General features: G+C 39.0%; 1 protein-coding gene across 7 annotated transcripts in view; it reads right to left on the bottom strand.

The window, feature by feature from the left end:
* The window catches only part of AMPdeam (AMP deaminase), a 30522-nt gene that overhangs the window by 3070 nt on the left and 1665 nt on the right, over window positions 1-25787 (bottom strand). For 2 of the 7 annotated variants that reach the window (XM_022086887.2, XM_022086888.2), the window contains exons 2-16: window positions 20303-20495; window positions 14417-14567; window positions 14046-14232; window positions 12250-12399; window positions 7512-7731; window positions 6884-7013; window positions 6085-6279; window positions 5639-5770; window positions 4735-4898; window positions 3935-4061; window positions 2990-3153; window positions 2205-2325; window positions 1946-2119; window positions 1529-1639; window positions 1187-1362 (exon numbers count right to left, since the gene is read on the bottom strand). In XM_022086887.2, coding sequence (XP_021942579.1) covers window positions 1187-1362; window positions 1529-1639; window positions 1946-2119; window positions 2205-2325; window positions 2990-3153; window positions 3935-4061; window positions 4735-4898; window positions 5639-5770; window positions 6085-6279; window positions 6884-7013; window positions 7512-7731; window positions 12250-12399; window positions 14046-14232; window positions 14417-14567; window positions 20303-20495 — 2395 coding nt within the window. Of the gene's footprint in view, window positions 1-70; window positions 792-1186; window positions 1363-1528; window positions 1640-1945; window positions 2120-2204; window positions 2326-2989; window positions 3154-3934; window positions 4062-4734; window positions 4899-5638; window positions 5771-6084; window positions 6280-6883; window positions 7014-7511; window positions 7732-12249; window positions 12400-14045; window positions 14233-14416; window positions 14568-17204; window positions 17296-20302; window positions 20496-22721; window positions 23088-24494; window positions 24669-25787 lie in introns of those variants that run through there. The other 5 variants (XM_022086891.2, XM_022086890.2, XM_022086889.2 and 2 more) reach the window with 5 other exon arrangements.

The following is a 25787-nucleotide window of genomic DNA, read 5'->3' as shown; positions in this document are numbered from 1 at the left end:
AAAGGACGTTTATTTACACATTCAGGGGTAAAATACTGCACAGTTTACGTTCTGACAAGGAGACAAATACTTTGTAACACAAAACTGCTGATGTATATTTTTCTTCAGTAACAGTGAAAGGGTTAAGTAAAGATGAATTTTTATAAGAAAATTCATTACATACCAAGTTGTTTATATACAATAAAATAAATGTTAACCTCTCTTTCCCTGACTAGACAACTTCGTGACACAAGCGTTAATACATCTCTAAGAATACTACATGTTTTTGCGTATGTCTCATCAATCAGTTACCAATGAAATGAAAAGTACAAAAACAGTACAAAATATTTGTTAAATAATATAATAATGAAGTAGATTTAATAAACAAACACATTATCTTGAAACATTTCCACATCTTTTAAAAGCGTATCTTATTCTTTGGTTATAAAGAAGTGAGTTCTCATGCCTCACGGCCATCAAAATAGCGAACATCATCAGAATGAGAAGACACAAGACATATTCCAATATAAACTTCGGAATTTAATTTCAAGCTAAGCTCAACTTGAATTTACAAAAGTTACATACTCCTTTACATTCTACAAAATAAACTCCACTTGTAGTTATTACATATGGAAAGTACTTCTCAATGTTTCACTTCACTAACACTACATTCCAGTCTGATCACAAATACAATGCGGCCAGATCACTTTTTTTCAAATACTTTTGGAATTGTAAATGTAGAACAAAAAATAATCTTTCACTCTCAAATATAATATTACCAGCGACTCTTGTTATACACAGGGTTTGCATTCCTGAAAATTGCAACATACAATGATAACATTCAAGAGGGGGAAACACATAACATTCACCACTTTGATGTTAAACTGGTGCCAAAATTCACCTGTGTCACATATCCTGATAAGGTTAGATGCAGGTAACAGACTTTAAAAATTTGGATAGGACACTGACGCTCCTCACGGCACTGAAATGAAACTGGACATGTGAAAACACGGAACATGTGGATGTATAACGAGAGTACACTGCTGAACATCTGCTTCATCACATACACACACGGGCACACAAACATTTCAACGAAACTTACCATTATGACAACCCTCCTGTGAACAGAACATTTACTTCAGTCAACAGAGAGAGCCACAGCTAATATCAGCTCCCGCACCATCTCAGCAAACCACCAAATACTTACGTCATTGGCGTGACTGGTCCCGATTCCTTTTCCACAGTCTTGAATATATTTGACAGCTCATCAAGTAGAGTTTCATAGCGATATGCTACTCGTATGTCAGGGACGTTGGTTCGGGTGATGTCGTTGCCTGCTACGCCTTCCTTGGTGTAGTTTGGTCCTAACCAATATTGCTTCATCTGCAAGCAGGATATAAAAACCAACAAGTTTTAAGAACTGCGAGATATTGATATTTTTAAATTATAATACAGATTATACTATCGTGATAACCTTAGTTTTCATATTCAAATTATCCCTTAACACGTGCAAGAAGCGCGCTTGTAGGAGCAACTCTCAAACTCATACCTTGTGGGGGAAGCCACTCATGAGGACACTGTTGTGGGCAAGTTCACACATGTCGCATGAGCTCAGTTTCCATACCTGCGCCGCAATACTGTACTCTTCCATCAGGGGTTCCTGAAATTGTGAAACGGATAATTTGGAACAGACCAAGAACTATGATACAGGTAAGGTAAAAACTATAGTCGCCCTTGTAGAACACCACAAACACATACAGCAGAGTGGGGGCGAGGAATAACTTATTCTTAACCTTGGTGGAGGCATCACGCAACATCTCAGAAGGCAGTCATCTTAACATTGGAATAAACTAAACAAATGAGAACGGACATGAATAGAACTGAAAAGATTTTGATGAGGAAATGACAGTGAACAGTGTCTGGGATGTCGATGATTCGCATGCAGAAACAATCTGAGGTTCCTCACCTTAGTGAAGTGGAACTGTAGCGGGTCATCAGTAGACAGACTGACACTAAGCCCGCGGGCCAGATACTCGGGCAGTGGATTGCGATGATAGTTGAGGAAAAGAGAGTTGTTGCTGAGAGGTGACATCGCGATGCCGATCTGCGCCAGATAGTACAGATACTGCAGAACAGGTACCTGAAACACACGACAAATTATATAACAACGCGAAAAGTGACGCTTTTAGCATCTGTTAAATTCCGTAACTTCACGTTCCTCCCACCTTCCGTAACAGCAGTCCATGGGAGATGTTCTCGGCCATCATGAACCCGCAAACGAGATGCTGAATGGGACCTGCCTCACCACAATGCGGGCGCAGCACAAACGTGTTCAATCCTCGTTCCCTGAAAAACATGAAGATTAGATGTGAGAAAGTGTACTTAAAGAAACCTGACTCATTAAAGTCTTTTTAACATGATGATGAGTACGCACTTACATTTGTGAGTATACAAAAATATTACACTGATTATTCAGAGAAACTAATCTAAGGGTGAATGCAATTTGGACTTACAAGTCATGAAACCTATAAGACAAAGTTGTTCCTTGCCTTCTAGTATCATTTACCTCTGAAACATGTCTCTCGATACATTAACTACTATAAAAACAGCAATTTAAAGGAAACAAGTGGAGATATCATAAAGACATTCATCTAAATGTGTTTCAGTCCAATCCGTGTAAAGTGAGTGACATGCTTGAATTTGGTATGAATAAAATTTTGAAAATGTTAAAGAAACTCACTTCAGTTGGGAAGTACGGTTATGTTTAGTGAACTAAAAACATTATGAAAGGAATGGGAAGATTATTTGTAAGATCTAACACATACGCTACATCTCTGATTAACTGCACATTGCTGTATATTTACTGTTCAATTGACTTCTTTGTCAGCATAAAAAAAGTTTTAGTCTTTTTGAATCTCAAACTAATGTGGTGACGTTTTTTGCTACAGAAACTGGGGAAAAGAAATATCCATAACGACAGTAAGAAACAGAACTATTCTGAGTGACTTACCTGCGAAAATGATTCAGAACAGTCATGTTGGCATAAGTGTAGTACTGATAGTAGCCATACGGTGGGTTTTCCTCATCACACCACTGCTCTGGCAGTGTCACATCCTTATCGAACAACGGATTCTCTGGCTTACTCTCATCATCAACAGAATCAAATCCAACCACCTGAAAGATACAGGTCGTGAACTAATGAGTGTATGTAAACACTGACATCTTTATGTGAAGCTCAGATCAGAAGTAGGCATGGTAATTAAGAGTATAGATGTTCTAATTTAAAATTACCATGGACCAATCCCTCTGAGAATTCATGAGAAATAAATTCAGCAAAACAATATATAGTTATTCAGCTGAATACTTGTTGTTATATATGAATTCCAAAATATTCAAGATTAACTAACTATTTTATAATTTTGTATGGTTATAAAATAAGTCCTAATGAGAAATTCAGGAAGCGGAGAACAGAACTTCGTAATTTACACACTGCACAGCAGTTGATTAGAATTAATAAAAATTACTGCTTTAATCAATAAGTGGCATTTTTCTACAATAAAATAACACTGTAGACAGAATATGTGTGCACGATTTGAGGTTTTCACAGCGGTGAGTCAGAAGATTGATGTCTTCTGGGTTGTTGCGCCATGGAAATCTACCAGACTACACGGCGCAACAACCCAGAAGACAGCCATCTTCAGAATATGTGTGAATGATGACAAAAATCATGTGTTATATATTTTTTTTTATCCGTGGCGTAACGAACCTCTGAGAGCCAAAGCCGACTAGCTGGCTGCTGGCCTCACGTTAACATGCCTAAGCAGAGGTGAACTCATGTGTTATATTGCCTGTATTAAATCTGAAGAACAGTGATTTTTATTTCAAGGCATGAAATTGCCCCATATTGGTCTAGACGTTTGATTCTTAAACTCCGTAGCCATCAATGAATACTCACATACTGCAGGAACATGTGGAGCTCTGGGTGGCTTCTCGGGTTGTTTGTGACTTCAAACAGTGGAAGGAAGATGTTGGTCAGAAGCTCCTGGAAGTTATTCATCAGCTTGTTGGACTTAAAAATGTCACTGTAAAGGATTGATACACAGATAATTTAACGTTATCCAAAATACCTTGAATACATATAGGCTGCACACTTTAATGACTGTACAATCGATATTGTCCCGAGAGAATGTTTATACAACCCCGCATCAAAACAAGTGTGTAAATGTTTATTCAACAGAAAATGTGCAAAATACTGGATGTGATACTACGAAACTTAATTTTATCTCACAGTATATACCAGTATTTTGCTTTTTTGGATTTCCGTGACCAACAGAGAATTACATCGATTGATTATTTATAATTTTAATGTAAAATTACTTTTTTGGGCTGGCAATTATAAAAATTTTAAATAAGTAAAGTTACCAATGCAAGAAGTCCTGGTTTCAATTGTCAGGACCTTACAACTATTTATCCTCTTATATACGTGGGCAGATCAAATATGACCTGAAATTTTCTTCACAGAATGTCAATAAATCATCTTATTTATTACAGATTAGGCCATTTCACTGAGATACTTTCACTTGCATGTATACACTTATCCTATTCCTGCAGGGCAGCATTTTTTAGGGTGGGTTTGCTCCCAACGCAGACTTTGAGAAACAATACAAATTCTTAATAAAATATGAACAGCCCTCATACTTTATTCATTTTGCACAACGAAGCATTAATATAAAATTAATTCTTTCCGTTACTCACAACAGACGTGGAATCTGAATTAGCCAGCGCACGTTGTCAGAGTACACATCACCATCTATTGCCCATTTCGCCAGTTTATCCCATTCCTCTGGGTGTTTGCCGTAGATGGACAGCCGCAACTCTGAATTCTGGTATTTGCTTTCTTCGAGATCTGCCGACACCTCCTGCCAACCAACACAAGAGATTTAATTGATAAAAAATTGGTTCATATATCTCTGAAAATAATAATACATTCCGGAAAGAATATATGTGTTTTTTACTTTAAATGCTTCAATCTGTAACTACATATTAATTTTTGTTTTTCAAATTAGTGGCCTTATCTTTGTGTTAACAATAATCTTAAGGTCTCATACCTCTGCCTCGTTTATAGTTTTTTTCTTATAACCATCCCAAACTTTATGTGGTTCATCTGTTATCGCCAGCAAAAGGAAAATAAAATATATTTCATTCAGTCACATCGTTACTACATATTTTATGTTCTTTACAGAAATTACGTATAACCTCACAAAATTTCATTGCCCCGTACTAGTGACTTGTGCTACTATTTTAGAAGTCCAGATGACTGCCAAGTTGGCATTACTGATGGTAGTATGGAATGGAGGTGAGATGACATGACATCAATTTTTGTGAAAATCGAGTAATTTGGTTCAGAAGTTATTTAGAGATTAGCTTCATTCTTTATATAATGCATCTGAAATTTCCTAAAAGGGGCAGACTTGAACATACAGAATTATAAAACATTGCCTGGATTGTCTCTTTACTTCTACTGCTCTAGTTAGTTAGTTAGTGTTTAGAAACCTCATAATTCCCATCCCCATATCCTAAAACTTTTAAAATAAAGCAAAAATTAAATCATCATGCATTAACATAATGAATAAACCATGACAATGTGATTATAACACACCTTGATTATTCTAGCAAAGTACGTTCCATTCAGATAGTTGTCCGTCTTGAGGAATACTTCTCGTAGTCTACTCTCACCAATAGGATTGTATTTGGCATTGAACTTATCAAATCGGTGGAATGTGTTACGATCCTGAAAAACGCAGAATACTACACTTGAATACATAACTACAATAATCTGATTTACATCCAAAAGGAAGCAATTTCATCGACAGATCAAAATTTTGTGAATAATGTTTTCAAAAATCATATTTAAATTTTATAAAAATTTCGGTATTCTTATCAACACAAAACACCAGTTCTTTTAATAAGCATGTTCAAAAGTTCAAATTATATTTGTTTCATACATACAATATGATCATTTTTAATTTGATTTGATAAAATTTGAAAATATTTATATTCTAGCCCTTCGTCTACAGCCGCATGTGAATAAGCCAGTCTACTCACAGCGTGTACATCCAACATGTCAACTGTAAGGTCGTATGACGTAAGATTCATCGACTGGAACACCTCCCGTAGGGTCATGCTGTGTCCCTTGCTGTTTACCACCACCTCATCTGCATGGTTCTTCAGTGTCTTCTTGATGAAGCGCAGAAGGTGTTTCTGGTTCATGCAGGATGCTGCATGAATATGAGTGTCCACCTGCCACACACACAGACAATTCTACTTACACACCCATCACGATCGATGTCCGAGGTACGTAGCTCATGCAACACAAACCCTTGAACAAATTTAAAGCACTTTTCCCAGTTAATAATAATAACAGCAACAACAAAACACTAAGAAAATATAAATATAAAAAACAATAACACAGCATAACAGACCTGATATTACATTTCTTCTGCCCCCCCCCCCCAAAAAATCATGTAAATAACTGATACAGCTGTCCTCAGTACCAGTAATATTGGATCAGTATATAACAGATGAAATCCAAAAGCGATGGAGTAAGGAACGCGTGATAACAGCACCAAGAATCTTGTCAGAAACTTGTGTGGAGCAAAAGATCTTCTTCAAGAGTCTGAAACTACTGAATCTTGAAGAAAGGATACTTAATAACATCCTAAAGTGAAGCAGTGCTTGGAATATACCACACTGTTTATAAATACTTCAGCCTTTAAGAGTAATTGTTGATGACATCTGCGTTAACTACGGTAATAACCTATAATTATAAACTGGATTAATATCTTGAGTGTCTGTCTGTCCCCCCCATGCTTGAATGCGAAGTCAGCGATAACATATGATGTACCTTCCTGATATTGTAGAAATCACGGTGTGGAACAGCCTTCTGCGACGCAAGTTCACGCAGTTCATTTAGCAGAACATGCAACTGGAACTTAGACGACAAGCAGCTCAGCCGCCGATAGCAGAACGACTTCCTGCAAATACATTTAAAAGGAATATTTGACACTTCATAAACACACTAAGAAGAGATGCAAGTTTCACATTTATACATACTTCTCCAAGTACACCGAACCCGATTCTGATCTTGCTCGTACCTTTGAATACGTTAACTGCACATTCTGTTGATATAAATACAACTGCTCATCATCTTCATGTATCTAACAGCGTTGCTCTAAATAAAGAACCTTTGATTTAATTTAATATCGTGAGTTTCTTAATAAAATTTACTGACCACGTATACTTTCAATCAAAACTGGGTGAAAGGCCTAAATACACTTCTAACACATACTGTGTTTCAAAAGAAATTAATTTTGATTAAAACTTTATTAAGTTTTTTTAAAAGTTCAGAACAAGATAATATTAGTCCCTTACAGCACACGCTACAAAATATCAGATCGCACAAATAAACAGACACTGTCTCTATAACTTTAGAGCAGAACTTTGCAGAATAATTGTCATCAGCGTGTACTCACAGCGGTCCATCGGCGATCATGACGCACAATCTGTTCATGTCACGAACGAAGGTGTCGAGATTAGGATAAGGAAAGCTGCAAGGTTCATCGTTATCCATTGCTGTTTGATCCTTGTAAACATTGTATACACCGCTTTTTGATCGCATCAGGTAGCCTCTGTCCGGCATAAACTCACAGTCCCAAGGATTCCCTTTACTGGCAGGTGCGTGCACTGGGTGATCTGTAGACAAAGATGCAAGTGATAATATTTCAACCTCCACAGCCAACGTCTGGGAAAAGCGTAATCTCAGATATGTGAGAATTCTATTCATTCTATAAATAGTTTGTGTGCCAGTCTCTTAAAAAATATATATATATATATATCGTAAAATGTTGTTTAATTTGTATTTGTTAAGCTAAGATTACAGAAACCACCATTTATGCTCACGTATTAAATACAGATATTTATCAGTATCACTTGTGGACAGTTACGAGTGAAATCAAAAACTGTAAATATGACGGACATACAGGTCTTAATTGTGTGCAGATATCTGAGTATTATTCTAACCAATCTTGGTAATGTATGGGTTAACCACAAAATAAATTTTGAAGTGGCCACAAATGGTCAAATTTCGGCAATGTACATGAATATTTTGAACATTCTTTACAATAAGACACAATTTACAAAATTCAAATATATATTGTAACATAAATAAGGTGGGAAGAATTAACTAATGAGAATTTAACTCCAAACCTGAACATCAGAAGGGCAGGAAAAGTCTTTTTCTTCCCACAACATTGACTTGTATTTATGAAAAAAAAACTTTTACGAATAAACGCTGCGCATTTCACCAGTTTCTTTTCTGATGAAACTGTTTACGGATTATTAAATTTAACAAATAAATTGATTGTGCATATGAGTTGTGAACTGAAGGTTTCTTTACTATGTTATACTACCGGGCAGTTCTAATTTCTCACTCAAATGTTCCTTCCTGATTTGGTCACGTTAGGTTCAGCGGATCTGTACTGTAATCTGCGCTCATTCCAACTGAGAAATGTGTTCACTCTCCATGCATTATAAATGACTTCCATAAGTAGACCACTGCCTTCACAGAAACAAAGCCATTTATACAACTCTCAAGCAATGCATCACAACTCTAACGCAGCAAGCTGACAACATTACAGCAAAGCTGAGAACTTAATATAACAAAACATTCGCCAACCACCTGAAGTATAGCCAGGGGCGTACGCACACACACAAACTATCAGCCACAGAAAGCAGTATATCGCTAAAGTCCAAGATAGTAACACAAATTCAATGATAAATGTTACAGGGACACAAAGTCTCACTGACATCAACAATTTTATGGTCTCCACCTTTCCTTTGAATCTTAATGATGATTTAAGACTTTGATAACAACTCTTATTAATATGGGTGTGAAATAGCCATGTTGTTTTGTGTTGCTCATTTGTTTCTGTACAAGAAAGTACTGTTTGTTTCGTCAGGGTGATGGAGGCAGCAGAAACCTCTGAAATGTCAGTAAACTTCTACTAATGGTACAACAACCCAGAAGACAGCCATCTTCAGACTCACCGCCAAAACCTCAAATCCTACAAAGTGTAAAGAATATCATGAAGATGAAATAATTACTGGTGATCAAATCTCAAGTTATTTTATTCATAATAAGACTGAATAAATGTATTATTTCTGTCAGAATAACATGACAGAAGTAATTCTGTGTCAATGTTGGTCTTCTGGGTTGTAACATGTGTGGATCTGTAGGTAGATACCAACTTTTAAGATACTTAAAATCCAATTTTAAAAAAATGCAGTCTTCTCCATTAATAAAAAAAACATGGAGGCAGGAAGAGAATCAGTTCTATTACGCATACAACATATAACTAATGATTAAACTGGCCTGGAAATGGTAATTTAGCAACCTCCCATAAGAACATGGGACCTTTAGCTCACGCAAAAGAATAACAAAGAGCCGTTCTAAACTCCTGCAGAGCATCATGGGACTTTTAAGATTAATATTAAGACTAGGAGAGAGGTAGTAATAAAGACATTAAAATATACAGAGTTGGAGACTGAAATGAATCAGTCGAGTTGCCACGTACGACAATGCCAATAAAACAAAATTATCAGTCCTTATGGAACCTGACAAACACAAATACATTAGTGTTTTAGTAACCATTACAAAATATAATCATCAGAGCTGTGCAAAGTCAGGTTCAGTGAGCCTGTGTACAGCTCACAGTCCAAAAACTAATGTTAATTTAACCAATTCCTTGAGCAGAAATGGGGTTTTGCAAACAATGATTACGGTCTTCTGGGTTATGCCACGAAATCTTGCATCTCGTTACCAACATTACAAATGTTACTGTATTCTGGAAATAAATTTCCATCTACCTACAAGACTACTTGACATCGCAACCTTCGAAGCCATGCGAGTGAACACAAAATTATTTTATACCATTATAGAACTACAAATTATACTTTTGCAAATGCCTAGAAAAAGTATAAGGGCTATTACTATTTTTTTTTTTTGTCATTTCCAAAGAATTCATTTTCACTTAGTTTGAAAATCCTAACCAATTACAAAAATGCCGCAAGAATTCATAGTGAAGTGTTGTAATTAATTTGGCCTGCAACCTAAGAAAAGCAATAAAGCCACCAGCAGTGATGTAACAGACAATAGTTTAAAAACAGCAAGTTGCTATTTCTGCAAATCTACAACAAATTACTGATTTGTGTAAATGCAAATTCTACAAAACACAGTTTTACTCTAAGCAGTATATAATTTTGGAAATCAAACCAATGCCAGAGACAATCCAAGTCAGTTTTATATTCCTCAAATAAAAAAAATACAAATGTTGTGTTGAAGCTGAAAAACACCCCATAAAGAAAGAACAAGGAAACAGACTGGTTAATTATTTAAGAGCATTACTTAAGAGAAAAGTTTAGGTTAGGTTAAGTTAGATTGAGTTAGGTTAAGTGACAATGAGTTAGGTTAAGTTAGGTAAGAGATTGGGTTAGGTTAGGTTGGCTTAGGTTAGACTTAAGAGAAAAGTTTAGGTTAGGTTAAGTTAGATTGAGTTAGGTTAAGTTACAATGAGTTAGGTTAAGTTAGGTAAGACTGGGTTAGGTTAGGTTGGCTTAGGTTAGACTTAAGAGAAAAGTTTAGGTTAGGTTAAGTTAGATTGAGTTAGGTTAAGTTACAATGAGTTAGGTTAAGTTAGGTAAGACTGGGTTAGGTTAGGTTGGCTTAGGTTAGACTTACTTAAGAGAAAAGTTTAGTCAGTGGCAAAACACTGACCTCAGAGTTTCTTGCACAGCTCTAAACTGACTCAGTTGTTCTACAGAATTCTGAATCTAATTCAGTTCAATCACAATTCAATGGGCAGTTATTTACAAACTGGCTTTATGTGTGATAGAACAATAAGTACATCATTAGCACTAACAAAGATGTGCTTCCAGCATTTTAGTAACATAGGTGTTGGTTAATACACAGCGCACACATGTGCTCCAGTGATGTGCACTCAGCAGCTACCACTCCAACTCCCAAGATAATTCACGTGTTTTCACAGTTTTGCTAACAGGCTACAATTGTACAAGGTTTTCAAAACAATTAATTTAACACGTCATTATCAATTTAAAAAATTCTTTCAATTCTTATATTACAAGTTATTTCTTCACTTAACATCTTATGAATAGAGAATAGTACATACAGAATGTCTCAAAGTCCCTGTGCACCTGTAAGAATACATTTTTGTTTCCCCTTCTGAACTTACTTATGGTTACAACACACAACTTGTTGAAGGCAAGTAGCAGTGAAGGTCAAACAGTCGCAAGAAAGACACACACACACACGCGCACACACACTCACGTGCACACAGGGACTACTGAATTACTCTGTAAAAGACTTAATTTAAAAGGACAAAATTCACTGATGAGTACTAATAACGAAGAAATATTTGCACAGACGAACACAAAGTCATGTAATTTTTATGTATAATAGATGCATATTTTGCAATGAAACATAAGAAAATACACTAGCAGCTTGAATTTATTATACAAACAATAGCATTTACTACTTGCCAGTAAAATGTCTTATTAATCTAGCTAGTAAAATTTAATCTTGTCTCATTTTTAATCAAAATACATAAAACTGCATGTTCATTACATAATTTCAACTCAATCTATCAAATAAGCGAATAAAGAAATTCTCATAAGAATCCCTTATCATAACTTCTGGACACTGAACATTCTCTGGCGCTTCAGAGCATGTGTCAGAACACGGAAATCATAGCTCAGAACATGGCAACTATCAGTGCTGTCATTCTCTGTCCTCTTGCTTACTTCAATACTACTCATTTCTATATTGCCCAAGCTGTTTACGACCTTCCAAATAACATACAAGTTAATTACGTTCCTCACATAACTAACTAAAATTAAAATACGAACCCTGATTAAGCCTTAAACCCAGAGGAAATTTCAAGAAGCAGAAAATGTACACTGGAAGAACTGTTCTCAAACACAGGTAACTAATTTATATAATTTTCAATTTGTATGTTTTGTTAATATCGGGGTTTCTGACGACACCTTGACACATTCTTTATAACTAAATTAGAGAAGTTTCACTACAGTGTCCAACAAATGAAACAAGCTCCACTAAGATGCTAGCAGTGTAGTAGTAACAAGAGGTTACGGAGTGTCAGTGCACCTCACCACAAGCCAGTGCTGGACTATGGTTACCTTTCACGAGATTCTGCTCATCTTGACTCAGGATGCGGTCCATTTCTGCATCGCTGAGAGAACACCTCAAACAATACATTTCTTCGTGCTCTGATATTTTTTTCTCACTCTTCCATTGCTTCAACTTCGCATCTGCGTGATTTCTGTCAACTATATCAGGAGGCAGCACATATGAATAAACAGCTCGTAACTCACCTTATTATTAAAACAGGATAAAACAGGAGCAACAGACCACCATATCGTAGGCTTGAAGAAACACAGAATTTCCACCAGAAAAGTGACTATTATGAAGTAGCAGTCACAAAGGAAAAAGTGCATCGTAAGACAATAATTCATTGTTTTACTTTTTTTTTACCCATGACTTTTTCTTAAAAAGTGGTCATTCCCATTTTCTCATATTTTAATAAATCTAGGAAGTTTATTCTTCAAGCAAAATGTCTAGATACATTTCTAAAGCTCCTCAATATTGAAGCCAATGTTGTCAGGTCATATAAGAATATTTCCACAGATGCCTTAGTTAAAAATAAAAAAAACAATGTTCTTTTTTTTATTTTCTTGAAGAAATGTTAACTTAGATAAAGTTCTCAAGCTTCGGTGTTGAATACGCTTCTCTAAAATCATAAAATGAAAAAATCTCTCTCAGATTCAAAACTTTTATTCCAATTCATTCTTCAATGCAGAATATAGCTTGTGAAATATTAGGAAAAATTACTATGCGGATATAAATTAACAAAAAAAAAAATACACTTTCACATTCCTTTATTCTGTTTTCTCAGGTCTTGTAAATGCAGTTTACTTCTTCAACAGCTGTCAGGACCCTTTAATGGGTGTACTGAAATGACTCGTCTCCTTTAAAATCAAAATGGGTCATTGTCTCCTCCCACGAATCACACTCTCCCTTCCCTTCCCCCGCCTCTCTCTCTCTCACACCTCAGCATGGGGGTTCCGAAACTGATACAGTCCTGTAAGCAGGCACATCCATTCTGTTCTAAGCAACACATCTCTTGCTATTGATTTTTATTTGATGCATGTTCTGGTTTCTTTACAGCAACTGCTTCTGTGAATCCGATGGATCGGCTTCAAATGGTAGTGAATTAACTAATTAGTTTGATAACAAATGGACTGGCTGACTACCAGGAAATGAGCCAGTCGCAACGCAGTACTTAGCTATCTCATGTTAGGAGGTGGATCCAAGTCGTGCGGAATAATCTGCATAAAGTCTTTTGAAGGAACCAAAACGTTCAGGACCATCATCGCAAAAAGCACGCAACTGGCAACTATCCTGAGCCACGTCAACGTATTTAGAAACCTCACAATATTTCTCTACTCATGTTCCCAAACAGCTACCAACTATAATTTTGTAGGCAATCCTTCGAGTGACGACGGCCGTCTCCCGGGTTGTTTGGCCGCGCAGTCTGGCAGGACTTTCATCGCCCTGATGACGGAGGCAGTATATGACCTCTGAAACATTGGTAAACTTCTACCAGACTACACAGCGCAACAACCCAGAATGCGACCACATTCAGTCTCACTGCCAAATACCGGAATGACCTCCGCAGTTTTAAAGTTTAAACCGGGCTACATGAAATGTTTAAATAAGTCAGCGTCAAACAATGTTATCAGTCTAGCATTCAAATCCTGCATTCAACAGTCAACAAACAATAAAATGTACCTCATAGTACATTACTAATGGTTAAATTACCAACATGCTCTGGCATTTACCTATGGGGACTGAGGGAGCCTTTCAAATGCACTGCGCTACTGAACACAACATAAACACAGTTTATACCGCTTACCTTCAATGGTCTTGCGGTCTTCGTGCTTAATAACGTCAAGCAGATGAGGGCAGCCCGAATCCACGGAACGCAGGAAACGGGACGCCGTGCTGGGGAATGTCTGGTGTGACACGGCCATGTAACGCTCCCGAACGTGTAGCGCCTGAACCAGAAGCCGGGCCGCCTGCTCCAGATCCTCATAGGGTACCTGCAAACCAACAGAATCAAGCAAGTTATTCCAAATATCAGAAGAGAATCTTTTATTATAAAAATCTGTAGGAACATGGTCTTCTGGGTTGTGGTGCCATGCAGGAGTACATAAACTCAGTGAACCTCACTCAGGGACTGAGACCAAATTCCTACTCATTACCCTTTCCAAAACTTCTACTCACCCCGCTCGTGTCCTCACCGCTGACAGAGACGCGCTGAAAGTGGGGCACAAAGTCATGTTCTTCTAGTTTGAAAGCGTGATCGCCCTCGTCCGGGACTGTTCCTATTGATGGCTCGTAATGGCTGCGTCGGTCCTCCAAATCTTTTGCCACCCTGCACCAGAGAACACAAACAGCTGATGTAATGCTCCTGATTTTCCAACCGGCACAGTACGACCCATCAGAGTTGACAGTAATGGACCTTTTCCCTGTTCATCAGTTACATGACTGACTGCGTCATTATGTTCTCAGATCTTACTGAAAAGTACCAAATTTATCAAATTTCTGAAAAAAAGTGAATTAATGTGAAAAACATCTTTACAGCCACTCAAGCAAGATTCCTGCAAAACACAAAACTGACTGCCTTGCTCCTGACTCCCGCCACAAGCAGACTCCATCAGACCCCCCTCACAGCCTCGTTTGCATTTCTTGCTACCAGAGTCGCCACCGTCAGATCTCAATTTCAACTCTCTCACATTGGCAGAGAACACGATGGAACGAAAACGACCCTAACAGTACGTAAGTTGGGTCATGCACACGACCCATGTATTATTCTGCTACACAAAGTTGGGCTGTAACCATGGAAACGGGACTCCGGTCATCCATGCGTTAAGGGATTTTTTTTCCGGGGCGGGCTTTCACATAAACAAGCAAAGCCTGCAAACGTAAACAGCAGTTGGCATTTCACCTCTCATGGCCTCCAGGGTTGGCTCCCCTCCCCTGTAGCACAAACAAACAAGAAAATACGGGTTTTTAGGGGTTGGTTATTTAACCATGCTTCAGCAACTGCAGAGGATACCTACAGCGGAGCCATGTACAGTACGACGATTATAGATGGCTAGTCGACAAAAATGAGAAAAGGTCGTAGCCTATTTTATTTATAGTTTTAACGTAATTCGCCTGGATTAACTAAAGACAGGCGCGATAAATCTGAAGCCGGTTCCCGGCCGTAATTCTAAATACTTTCAAATCGAGACACTTTCTATTACTGAGCTAAATCACTCGTGTCCCTACACCAAAGAATCGAAAACGGTAACCAGGTTCTTACCGTCAGTTTTAGAAAAATAAACCTCATACCTCGTACAACTTAAAGGGCAATCCATGAACGTTGCTGAGTAACGCTAATATTAAGATCTCGCGCGGCCGCCATGTTGGTATTTCTGAAGGTATGAATTTTAAAAATATGGTATCTAAGAGCACTTAGAAAATGAAGTTTCTCGTTTTTAAGAACCTTGCAGACGTAATCATAGATTACGGACAAAGGCTCAGCGACTCCGGAGTCGTCGTGGATGTAACAATGTTCCGGCTCCAGGAATATTTTCATCTTTCTTACACTTGTCAGATGGTTCATAGACCCTACGGAATAATTCATCTCCTTCCCAGATGCTGTAAACTAATTTTCTTTATTTCACAGGACACTGTTACGTCAGCGCGCATTACAGATGTTTTACAGGAAGACTGAAGAAGCTATGAGGAATCATAAATTTGGTTTTCGATACAATAATTCAGTAACGTAATTTACAGATGGGCAGAATGTGTAGCACGTACAGAGCTGACGAAAAATTCTTCCAAACGTCAATCAAAAAAACTCAACAGAAAATAATACTTTACAGAGACCTCGGCATGAATGGGAGGATAATACGAGAATTAAGATGGATCTCAAGACAAAAAGAGGTTGATTGGATCAATTGGCTCAGAACAGGGCCCCAATGACACGGAATGGACTTGCATTTATTTGAAGACGATTTTTCAATATCTCAAGACCATTTAGCGTGGACGTTTAGGTATAAATATTGAAGAAATACTCCCTCCATCTTCAAGGCTGAAGATCCAACATCGACATACTCGTGTTTGTCCTTGACTTCTGCACGAAGCATATTTAGCACATATTTCATGTTTACAGACAGCACATAAACATTTAATGTTCTTTCAGCAACATATGGCTGGATAAGAATTAGTGACCATTTGTTTCGGAAGCAAACTCTGTCCTCAGCAACATGACGTAGCCTATAGGGAGACTTCTCTTGGGACTGTCAACGCTAAAGGTCGAAGCGAAGGTTCCATACGCTCAGTCAACGACTGTAGTAAACATCAGGAGCTGAACGTCGCACTAAACCATATATGTAGGGCAGCACACGCTTTAACATTCAACAACCATGAAATTCTCCCCACGGAATGCATTTGTGAGTTGCGTAGATTCTCAGAATAAGCAGCGTTGACCAGTTACACCTTGTAATGGTGAAGCGTTGTGTTTTCTTCGCGGTACGGGCTGAATTCTTAAATAACATTTACGTGCGTTTTGATGAGTCAGTTTTCTTGCGACTACCAAGGGTTGTCTGAAGTCACCCACCGACGATGACTGACGCTCAGCAGGCCAGTCGAATCTGCCCCTAATAAGGCCACCACCAAAACGACGCAACGATTAGCGTATACTCGGCCACCTTGACTGAGGTTTAATGTGGTTTCCTTTGGTTGTAAAGCAAATTCCTGGGTATGGATTATAGGGTGCAGGAGGCCGTCATGGAGACATATAGCCAAAATGACACCTCCCCCCCCCCCCCCACACACACACATTCACAGTTGCCTTCAGCTAATGTTTTTTTTTAACCTTTCTGAATTCAGACCCCTAGAGTCATTATTCAGATCCACATGTAATCTCCTTATTAAGGCATCCTAATGGTTACTGTCAACATCGTAAAGGCTCGCCAGTTGAATCCAGCCCACATCCGTATATCGTATTCCTTAATATTACCTTCTGTTATCGTCGTAAATCACATCTCTGTTCAAGCTCTCCTTTAGCACCATTGTTTTTAAAAACTACCCCAGAGGTCTTGAAACTGAACTAATCGTTTTCTAAATCTGTCGCTCAAAGAACAGATGTCTACTTTTTGGGGAGGAGGGGGGGTGCTGATTTTAAATTTACGCTACTGTATGTCGAAGCACGAAATAAAATCCCATGCAGGTTAAAAAAGCTCACACGTGGCACTACGCACAAAGCCTCTTCTTCAGCAGCCCCCACGAGGCAGAGTGAGGATGTTGCATTTTATTGGATAATTATTCAACTGCTGCGAGTACTGTCAGCCTGCGGACCCTACTTTTGAACTCATGCCAACATTTCGAAACACCACACAGAAGTTTAACCAGTAATCTTGGTGTGGTGGTGGGGGGGGGGACCCTGATTCTTGTAACTTCATCACAGTTTCTCCACTTACGCCACTGTTTGCGGGTGGTTCTGAAGTTACGCCACTGCCCAGGGTTCCAAGTACAGAAAGAAAACAACAGTCCACGACCACTTCCCTCACCTGAGGCAATCTCGTTGCCATCGCTTGGCGTCGTGGGCAAACTGGAACATCGTACTGCCGTCCCCATGACCGAACGCTGCTACTGCATCACTGCACAACGCCGCTCTAGACCACCGGCCCTGCGATGACGGCGATGACGGGGAAGGCGAGGCAGGGGAGGGGATAACTCATTGAAGGTACACTACTGCGCCAGTCTACGGCGGATTTCGCTGTATGTTTAGATGTATACAGTATAAGAACAGCTGGTTAATAACAAAAGGCTGTAACGTTTACAGGTGTTCTTCAGCGTCGAATGAGATGAAACACGGACAACAGTAAAATGCCAAGTATAGTGGAGTGGCCCTTTTTAACGACGGCAATGTTCGTCATAGCTGTGAGGGCGAAGACAGCCGAAAAGGGGTCTTAGGGAGACTAACAATTTCTCACTGTAACAAAAGTATCAAATTAACAGAAGGTGTTCGACGCGAACGAATTAAATGTGCGGTGGAACGAACAGGGCGTTCTTACCGACTGTCGCTGATGCTTTCGCTATCAGGGGGGAAAAAAAGTCACGAGTCACGCTGTTATGATAAAACGTTATCAAATACATACAAAGATACATCCAAAATTGTTCTTATGAACTTAACTGTACACGAATGTCGCACATTTATTGTCTTCTGTTTAATAAAGTCTGTACACGCAATAAATGACTGTGAAGAGAACTCATGTTTTCACAACTAGTAGTAGGATTACTAGGGACAGGGTCTGATTGTTTACTCAACTCAAAAACATCGACGGATGAAGGGCAATTTTTGATTTGGATGTCTTCTGGGTTGTTGCGGCGTGTGGTCTGGTAGAAGTTTATCGACGTTTAAGACGTATTTATTGCTTCCATCATCAAGCATATAAGGCAGAAAATACCTCTGAAACGTCGGTAAACTTCTATCAGTTTACACGGCGCAACAAACCAGAAGACAGCAGCGTCGTAAGAACCTGAAATGTCACCATGAAAATGCGAAGTTTTAGGCTCGCTAAAGAAAAGAGATGAAATTATGGTCCTGTACATCTGTACGTCTGCAGACAGGAAGACTAAAGATTCTTAACCTTGCAGCAGCAAAAGCCTTCCCAGAATTTAGTCTGCTGTTACCCTCTCATGAATGCAGTGCTTCAGACGGGTCTCAATACAGAGACTGGACACTGGTCCAGCCAAGAGATTTGTCTGTCTGATCGTAAGTGGGGCGGCGCTACGCTCAAAGAGGTCACGGACCACGCATCTCGTGCGTGATCCCTGTCACAGACCTGCATTCAGCAGTGAAGACACAAACAATGTTTCTCCGAAACGTCGGTATCCACACGGAATCAATCACAACCGAAAACAAACACGGATTGTAACAACTGTCTTAGTTTTATTAAAAACCCGTAACTTGTAGAAGGGCGTACGGACAATTTCCAACATTGTACTGGAAAGCAGGAAACCTGTGGAGAATCATCCCATTTCTGTAACAGTATTGATCTGACGGTGGTAACCGAAGCGTCGCTGAACGCCTGTCAAGGTGTCTGAGCGGGGCTGTGCCCTTGGACAGAAACCATAAGGTTTCGTGCGTGCTGAAGGCGTCACCTCGACACTGGGTCAAGGCAGACCCTCCACTGACGAGGGGCGAACATCGGGCGTCATTTCGCTACAAATGGCGCTGGAAGACTTCACGCAGACAAAAATGATTCATCCACGAAAAGACGGGAAAAAAAATAATTCGCTGATATTTAGTTAAGACTATGCCTAAAATATTCAGACTTATTAAGATACGTTTTTCAATATGTTTCTACTAATAAGCGTCTTATTGAGCCACTAAACACTTAAAATCCGTCTCAAGCCGAAGCTCGTCTAAATAACATTTACGAATTCAGTCCGTACCGCGAAGAAAACACAACGCTTCACCGTTCAAAAGATCAGCTGATTAACTCTTTGAAGTCGAAGTCGTCTAAATAACATTTACGAATTAAGTCCGTACCGCGAAGAAAACACAACGCTTCACCGTTCAAAAGATCAGCTGGTTGACGCTGTTTGCGGTGAGATAGGTCACATAAAGAACCAACCGCATCTGTGCTTACAACTTCTTGTCTGAAATAATTTTTCCAACTGTTCAATATTCACTGAATTACAAGTGACAGGTTTATTACCATAAGTGAAAGTACTTGTCTCATAAACATATGATCCTTGCTTTTAGGTACAGCCTCTGAAGTACAAAAAAAACAAAATGTTCACTATAGTTCGCGACTGTAATCTTGAGACTAGCGGGGTGAAGGAGGATAGATAGCGTCTGCCTTTAACGCTTCGGACTTCCTGCATTCCTTGCAAGTCTCAAGATTACAGTCGCGCACTGTACATGGAGCACACTCCTCCTTCAAGAGCTAACATTCGCTCAGTTGGTCGAATTACGCGACTCTTATGGAACCAAAAGTTCTTTATCGTGCTCAGAAGAGCTGGCCCCAGATCACACTAACCTAACCTAACCTAATCTAAACACGAAGCTCTACGCGTTCTTCTGCGCAGCTGACGAGAAACTGTTACCTGCTGGACAGTTGTCTCTGGATTGCCAGTTTCTTCTCCAGCTGCTCTATCGGAAACTGAGGCACCTCATAGGGCGCTGATATCTCGTTGGACAGGATGCGAGGCGAGATGCTGCCCGTTCCCAAGTCATCCAGAGTCATTTTGGAGAAGGGGAACGTGGCACTGGTTCCTCCGAACGTAGGGCTCTCACTCCCTGCAGGAAGAACAAGGCCGCACAGGTCACAAGGGCAAATACGACATCGGATATCGACGACTGCAGCGCGGAAAACGGATATAAACCCCTCAACCATCTAAATAATATTTAAGAAGTCAGTCCGTACCGCGAAGAAAACACCACACTTCACCATTACAAAGATCAACTGGTTAACCCTTTGAAGCCGAAGCTCGTATAAATATTACGTAAGAATTCGGTCCGTACCGCGAAGAAAACACTACACTTCACCATTACAAAGATCAACTGGTTAACGCTGTTTAAGGAAATAATCGCTGTTTACAGTGAGAATCATTCAAAACCCATACATAAAAAATGCAGGGTTACTGATTGTTAAAGCACGTGGTACATATAGTTACCACTCTGCTTTAAATGTGTAATACTGTCATGAATGTTTGTGGAATAAACTTTATAATGATCATCCAAGTAAGCTAAAAAAATTAAATAATGCTTATTTTTTATAGTTATTTGTGGTAAGCTCAAAATAATATTATGCTCTTATATGTGTAGACGTGCTTAAAATTGTTCGATCTACAAGAAAACTGAAATTATTCGACAATTTTTCGTAAAACTTTTCGATATTAAATCTAGTTAAGACCGGGGTATCCGTTCTCTTGTTCATTGAAGTGTACAGAGTGTCCCAAAAAAGGATGTATACACACATTCAACGAAAGAAATTGTGTCATTTTAATCAATTAAATTATCACATACGTCATCAATGGCAATGGCATCAATAGAGAATCAAGTGTACGTCTTCAAAATGGCCGCCGTCAATTTCTTCCGCAAACAAAACACACAGAGATCGACTACAAGGTGTTTTCATAGTTTTGGGTCATTGCGTATATCACGGTGAAAGATAGTCATATTCTGCATCACATCAACCACCCACTTTGCCCCACCGCGATCATAAAAAGTCAGCCGAAGAACGAAGAATGTTTCTTCAAGCAGACGACCCTGAGCTCACAAGTATTTGCTACGGAACGCACATGTCGATGTGAAAAACACATTCCTCTGTCCGTCTGTTTTGAGAACGCTGTAGATTTCATGGAAATGTGGAACTGAATCCAATTTTAATAATTTGTACTCTGGAGAGATGACTCAGCTACAATTGGAAGTCATTTGGTTTGAATCTTGGTAGGGGCTTCTCGTAGTATTCCCACTGTCTTCAAATAAATTTCGGGATGGTGATACGAAACAACCATAAATTTCACATAAAAATAAATTCTGCACAATGGTAATTATCTGTACCACCTGCTTCAACGATAAATAATTCTGCATTTTGTGCGTATGGATTTCGTATGATTCTCACTGTAAACAGGGATTATTTCCTTAATCAGCGTTAACCAGTTGATCTTTGTAATGGTGAAGTGCGATGTTTTCTTCGCGGTACGGACTAAATTCTAAAAAAAAAATATTTAGACGTGCTTCTGGTTTAAAGGGTTAAATTAAAGTTTACCGGAAATGTGTGAAATGCACGCATAATACGATACAGAAGTTTTTCTTAATTCGTTCCTCAATTTTAACTGTTGAGGAATGAATAATTTAGTTTAACTGGTCCACGTCATCAACACTACAAGGTCAAAGTGAAGACTGTGAAGCCTTAATACTGAGAGATTCCAGAAAACATGTAAACACTTGCGAAGTCACGTGTCAGAAAAATGTGTCGCCAAACAAATTCCGCGATGCCAAGTTGGCAAACCCTCAACTATGAGTCCGTCTAGGCCTACAGGAGGGGCATGGGGAGAACAACCGCTTGATATCGAAAAGTAATTCTACACAGACATGTCATTCGAAATACGTATCTCAAACACAACTATTATAGTTCTCCTTTAAAAATCTTCTGTTCAACGAATTGGAAATTCCGTTCTGGTGTCAGCGGCTGAAATTCATCATCAGTAAATACTTTAAACGGGACAGTTGGCAAACCTGTCGTCAGGTGAGTCGGGTGATTGGATTGCCGCCCCCTGCCTTCACACCTGCAGGCGTCTCTGACCGCCACACACCTGGCATTACAAGCGGTCCTTATCAGCAACCGCGCAACCATAGCAAAATCCTTGACACAGCTAAAAAAATTACTTCTTTGAAGTCACAGTAGGAGGTCAGCATACTTACCACAATACTGTCTAGACGCATTGTTACAACTTTACAATCACACATCTCTCATTACGTCGTCACAACTTCGGAATCGATTATCTGAACTTCACATACCTTCATAATCGACGAATGGATCTGGAGTTCTGATCCTTGGTAGCAAGTCGTCTGAATCGACAGTGTTCAGAACACCTCGAGAACACATTTCACTAGACACGAGAACACCTGGCTTGCAGGCCCGCAGACCAAACACTGAAAGTTCAGTCTCGCTATTCACAAGACAAAAACAGCTGGGCCGGCTTCAAATCAGCTATTTTTAGCGGAAACACAATGGCGTGTTACCTGTCACCATATCACCAACAAACAGTGCACCAGCAACGTTCACGTTGTTTGGCATGACGTCGCTAACTAATGCAACCTTCGCTGCGACAAAGAATTCGAATTGGTCTAATGAAAACGTCAGTGCAAAATACAAGCAGAAATAATCGCTAATGGTTTAAATTTAACTCGCGAGAGGAGAGAGTTATTTGCAGGATAGACATCGAGTACAGTGTTTGACTCCAAGATCACGGCGCGTAGGAAAATGGCAGACTACTACAAAATAAAACGTCTCGAGTCACACGACCAACAATGGGGTTCATTTTAAGTACAGATCGAGCGTTGCATTTGTAGTTCACTTAGGACAGGAACATTATAAGAATATGCGAGATTATTACTAGTGCTGATTATTTAATTTTCTAATAAGACGATAATTCTCTATACCGGGTGGCGCGAAAAAAAATTTGAAACATTGTAAAAATGAACGGCTCAGCGGATTTGAAAGAAACTCCAAACTGAATAAATCTTGTACACAAACTCAGTCATGTTCTACAAAACTCGTAAATTCGTTTGGTCGTTTATTTATATAACTGCTTTTAAGAAGCGTCATGCTTTTGCGACATCCCGTGTGTGCTTATGATTTTATCTGCCATGTGGTTCATGTTGGCAGCCTGCGGGAGATTCTAAATATAATATAAGACGAAAATTATTTCACAGGATGTGAGTAGCCTTGCAGCCATGCAAAGACGCGAGATTATTCACCTGTAAACGAAATTTAAAATGTCAAATCTAGTTGTAAGCCTCGAGAAACGCAATAAACGAGCAACAGCATTTCGTAAATATGACAAATTTAAGACCACTTTTTTCCCCTAAGTTATCAACGAGAAGCCGATTGTTACAAAAACAAACAAATTATACTGCAAACGTGTAACCATGCCAGAAAAAACGCGTTCTTTTAAATTATAAATTCCGCATAAGCCTAGCACAATGGAACAATTATCAATAAAATATTTTTACAATTGTACAAATCATGTGGTCTTAAAATCTTAAGTACAAACTGTAAAACAATAGGACTACGTCACAAGGGGCCTTACCTCAGCGGTAGCATAATGTACAAATATTTTGTGTCAATGGATCGAGTCCTTGTCAAATCAGACATTTTTTCTCTCTTCTGCAGCCGCCATGTTGTTATTTCACAGCTGCCATCATCAGGGCGATGACAGAGGCAGAAATTACCCTTCAAACGTAGACCAATTTCTACCAAACTATAGGACGCAACATCACAGAAGACAGACAGCCATTTGCAAAAGATAATAAGTTGGGGGGGGGGGGGGGAACCCGAAAGGAAGTCGTGACCTGATTTTGTGTAATTTACCTGGAGGAACTGAGGAACATCACGAAATATCTCAGTGAGGAAAGTCAGTTTCCAGACCGAAATTTTGACTCGACCACATACCAAATACGAAGCAGGAATGCTAACAACTCGACAGCGACGTTCGCTAGACAACGCGTACAAACAAGCTACGTAGACAAAATCCCCTGGTGTTAAGTAGAGACATCACCTGTAATTACCTTGCCTCTTTATTTGTTGCCGTCGACTCCGATCGGACGATTTGAAAATCTTGTCTGCATTCAAGGACATGGTTAATAAACAGAAGGAAGCTCTGTGTTGTTTCCCCCCCTGATGATTCCGTTGTTTTCTTCAGTAAGCTGTCCTACAGTCACATCTCAGATACACGGAGCATCTTCTGATAACTTATCTTGTTACGCAACATGTTGTTCATTTGTTAGAAATGGCGTTCGATCTTAACCACGCACTGCCAACTTTACATGCAGAAAAATTTTACTTCCAAAACATGTTTCACGTGTTTAAGTGTCAGGATAATATGGACGGGGAAAAGTGAAGAAAATAAATCTCGAAATTAAAGTTTAACTGCCACTGACGCGAGAGAAAAGAAACGAGACACAGGAATTTATTTTCAGCGCGTAAGGGCAATTTAGAGCTACAGAGTGGCAACACAACACAGGTCTGACAAGTACCTCACTGGACGTGAACCTCAGGCATATTTCATCAAAATACATTTTACTACATTTTAATAGAATTATTAACAGCAGACTCTTTGGCTATTAAAATTAAGTGATACTTCCAAGGCATTGGGTATTTTTTCCACTCTTTATCAACTGATGGTGCTACATACAATCGAATAGTATGTGGTAGGATAATTATGAATAACTTTGGCTTCATTAAATTCTCAAACAATTTCGATGTTCCAAAAATAGTTTTTTTAATAATTTTTCCAAAGTGATTGTTACATACGGGGAAGGCCAGGGGGGGCTAACTTCGTCTTCCCGTGCTGAAATATATTTTAACCCTTAACAGTGCCATGGTAAGTATATGTACCACCTGCTTTAACGTTCGGTAACTATGCAGTTTGTCCACAGAGTGTAGATTTCTTGTGATTCTCAGAATAAACTTTCTTGTACTTCGGCAAGATTACGCAACTAATCTACGTAGTGGTGAAGGTATATTTTGTTCTTTTTTGAGGGAAATCCGTCCATTAACAGTGTCACGACAACAGCAATACTGGTCAGTACTGAATACAACTATCATGTTAATCTCTTATTAAAACAGATGCCTCAAACAATGCGTTCCAAACATGTCTCGCAGTGTTGCCAATTTAATTTCTTTATAATTACGCCGTTAAATATTAACCGAACCAAAAACGATTCAGACAAAATTCATATAACGTAATAAAATAAATATTTCATATGCCTGTTGTGTGTGATTTCTGAGCACGATGATGTATTTTTTTAAACAATAAATTGCGAGTTCTTGAAATGCCTTACGCTGTCATAACTTATGTT

Source organism: Zootermopsis nevadensis, unplaced genomic scaffold (assembly GCF_977971745.1).
Source record: "Zootermopsis nevadensis isolate Lab colony 2312 unplaced genomic scaffold, Znev_1.0 Znev_ptg000032l, whole genome shotgun sequence".
NCBI lineage: Eukaryota > Metazoa > Arthropoda > Insecta > Blattodea > Termopsidae > Zootermopsis > Zootermopsis nevadensis.
This window is presented reverse-complemented; position numbering and strand designations above follow the sequence as displayed.